This window comes from Mus caroli, unplaced genomic scaffold, assembly GCF_900094665.2.
Source record: "Mus caroli unplaced genomic scaffold, CAROLI_EIJ_v1.1 scaffold_14785_1, whole genome shotgun sequence".
NCBI lineage: Eukaryota > Metazoa > Chordata > Mammalia > Rodentia > Muridae > Mus > Mus caroli.
In genome coordinates, this window is record NW_018389194.1 from 1 (window position 1) to 2,734 (window position 2,734).

The window sequence follows — 2,734 nt, forward strand, 5'->3', positions numbered from 1 at the left end:
GTCTCATATGAGGCTATTCCAGTGCCTGGCAAATATAGAAGTGGATGCTCACAGTCATCTATAAGATGAAACACAGGTCCCCTAGTGGAGAAGCTAGAGAAAGCATCCAAGGAACTGAAATGGTCTGAAACCCTATAGGTGGAACAACAATATGAACTAACCAGTAACCCCAGAGCTCATATCTCTAGCTGAATATGTACCAGAAGATGGCCTAGTCTGCCATCACTGGAAAAAGAGGCCCCTTTGGTATTGCAAACTTTATATGCCCCAGTACAGGAAATGCTAGGGCAAAGAAGCAGGAGTGGGTGGGTAGGGGAGCAGGGCAGAGGAAGGGTATAGGGAACATTCGGGATAGCATTTGAAATTTATATGAAGAAAATATCGAATAAAAAAGTTAAAAATAAAAAAAGTAAATAAATAAATAAATAAAAAGCAAGAGGCCTGAGAGAAAATCAACAAATGATTGGAAATAAATAAAATAATTAAAATTAACCAAATTTATCTCAGCCTTCATGCTATATATATTGGAAAAAATAGAATTCTAACTATTCCTGTAACTATTCTAAATGCATTTAAAAATTATAATTGATGACTTTAATAAAAATAAATATATGTAAGAAAAATGTGGTTCTGTGATAATCTGGATAGTTTTGGATACAGCAGGATTCAGGTATTTCTAGATTGGAAAACTTTTTAATTCTCAAGACAATGTTAGTACTGATTTTGTTTAGATATTCTGTATCTGTCACTTCTGCATCTTTGTCCATACTGCATTCTCAGTGGATATCAAATGCTCTAAACATGAGGCTTATTTTCCTTCTCTGGAGATTTTAACACAAAGACCAATGTGTAACAATGACCTCAGATTTTGTGAGGCCTTCCTGAACCATTAATGCATGTCTCATGGTGGATCAACTAACAAAAATCCACTGATATTATTTATGGTGTTCACAAAAACAGATTTTGAGGCAGTCCTGGGACCAAATTTTCAAAGTGGAATCTTTCCAGGGACCTTAATTTCCTTAAACATGTGTGATGTCAACCATCAAGCTACACCATCCTCATCTATATTTATCAACCAAGTTTATCACATACACAGTGGAAGTCAGATGAAGATCCTCAGGAGAGAGCATCAATAATTCCTCCAGGGGGTGAGGAAACACCTGTAGAAAAGGAAACATGAATGCATGTGTAGCATCTCCCTGGGACACGGTGTTAATAGTACATGGGGATCTATTGGTACTTGTTTGATTTCCTGATCTGTTTGGCACTTCACAATCAATACTGACCAGACTCAGAACAGGAAAAATATGTTCACCTTAATTTTCCTCTTCTGGCTCCTGAACATTCCACTTCTTGTGACTGATTTTATTTATCCGAGGTGCTTTTGGAAAATAAAGCAAAATGAAGACAAGAATAGAAACCAAGAAACAGGATGTACCTTCATGATTCATGCTGAACAACAGCCTGTGGAGAAAGAGTATTTTAGTCGTATTTTGAATATACAGTAAGTGCTTTTGTGTTTTCCATGTACAGTCATCATGAATGTTTCCCAAGACTACTCAGGATGAGGAGCAAAGCAAAACTATGAGTCTTTTGCACGGTGTTTTCAGCCTGCAAAACAAGCAAGAACTTAAAACATTATTACAGACTTAATGCTATATTACCACTATAAATTGACAGAGTACTTTTTTCATTCGCCTCACACTTAGGAATGGAAACTTAGCAATAAAACAAATCTGGACATGAATATGTCACATAAATACAGTTTCCATTTCACAAGCCAATGGTATCTTATCAAAAGAATGCCCATAAATTTTCTACTATTTTATCCTAGGTGTTTAGGCAAATGGCCATAGAGTTTTCTGATGGTCCTTCCATCTCAGTGTAGATTCTCGTGCATGTTTTGGGGCCATTAATATTTGAGACACACCTACCTGCATATTCAGCCACTTTCTTAAATTTCCTCCACGTGATCCCTGTTTATGTACAGATGCTGCATCAAAAATTGAACTAAGATAGCTGTCCACTGTGAAGTTTATATTTTGGTCTATACAAATTCACTGGCTTTAACAACTTACAAACTCCAGTCCTTTACTGTCTCTTTAGAATAGGGAAGCAATATATGGACGATAAGGAATCTGATTGTGTTTTTTGACAAGTGATGTTATTACTAATAGTGGTAACATCTCATTTATGAGAGGTGACCTTTCATGAACATTTCAAGGTTTAATGAACTTCCAGCTTCTTTGCCGTTTCAACCAATTACACAGATCATTTCAATCTTTATGGGGTGGAGACAATACAATCCAGTGTAGAATTGTCCTTTTATTGACTACAAATGTTATCTGTAAATTGCTGTTAATTATAAACACTATAAACTTTTACAGAACTCATACTGAAAACCACAAGTATGTTCTAGCTTTGGCTTTTTCCATATATGAAATCAACATGAACCCTGATATTTTGCCAAATATGTCTCTAAGATTTAAATTCACAAACTACAATTGTTACTGGGAATCTAAATTGATGAGTCTCATTCATCTGAGTTTACAAAATCATGATATTCTCCCAAATTATATGTGTAAAGAACTCACCAGATGTACAATGACACTTACAGGACTGAATTGGGCAACAACTGTGAAACTTAATACAATCCTAAACAACTTCATATCTCAGGAGGTAAGTGTGTGTGTGTGTGTGTGTGTGTGTGTGTGTGTGTGTGTGTGTGTGT

General features: G+C 35.8%; 1 protein-coding gene across 1 annotated transcript in view; it reads left to right on the top strand.

Annotated features, from left to right (window-relative positions):
* Nucleotides 1-1,310: 1,310 nt before the first annotated feature.
* Nucleotides 1,311-2,734, top strand: part of LOC110287992 (vomeronasal type-2 receptor 116-like) — a 15,892-nt gene continuing 14,468 nt past the window's right edge. Inside the window, exons 1-2 of the mRNA XM_021154460.1 lie at nucleotides 1,311-1,507; nucleotides 2,391-2,690. Of these exons, the coding sequence (XP_021010119.1) occupies nucleotides 1,311-1,507; nucleotides 2,391-2,690 (497 nt within the window). The remainder of the gene's footprint in view (nucleotides 1,508-2,390; nucleotides 2,691-2,734) is intronic.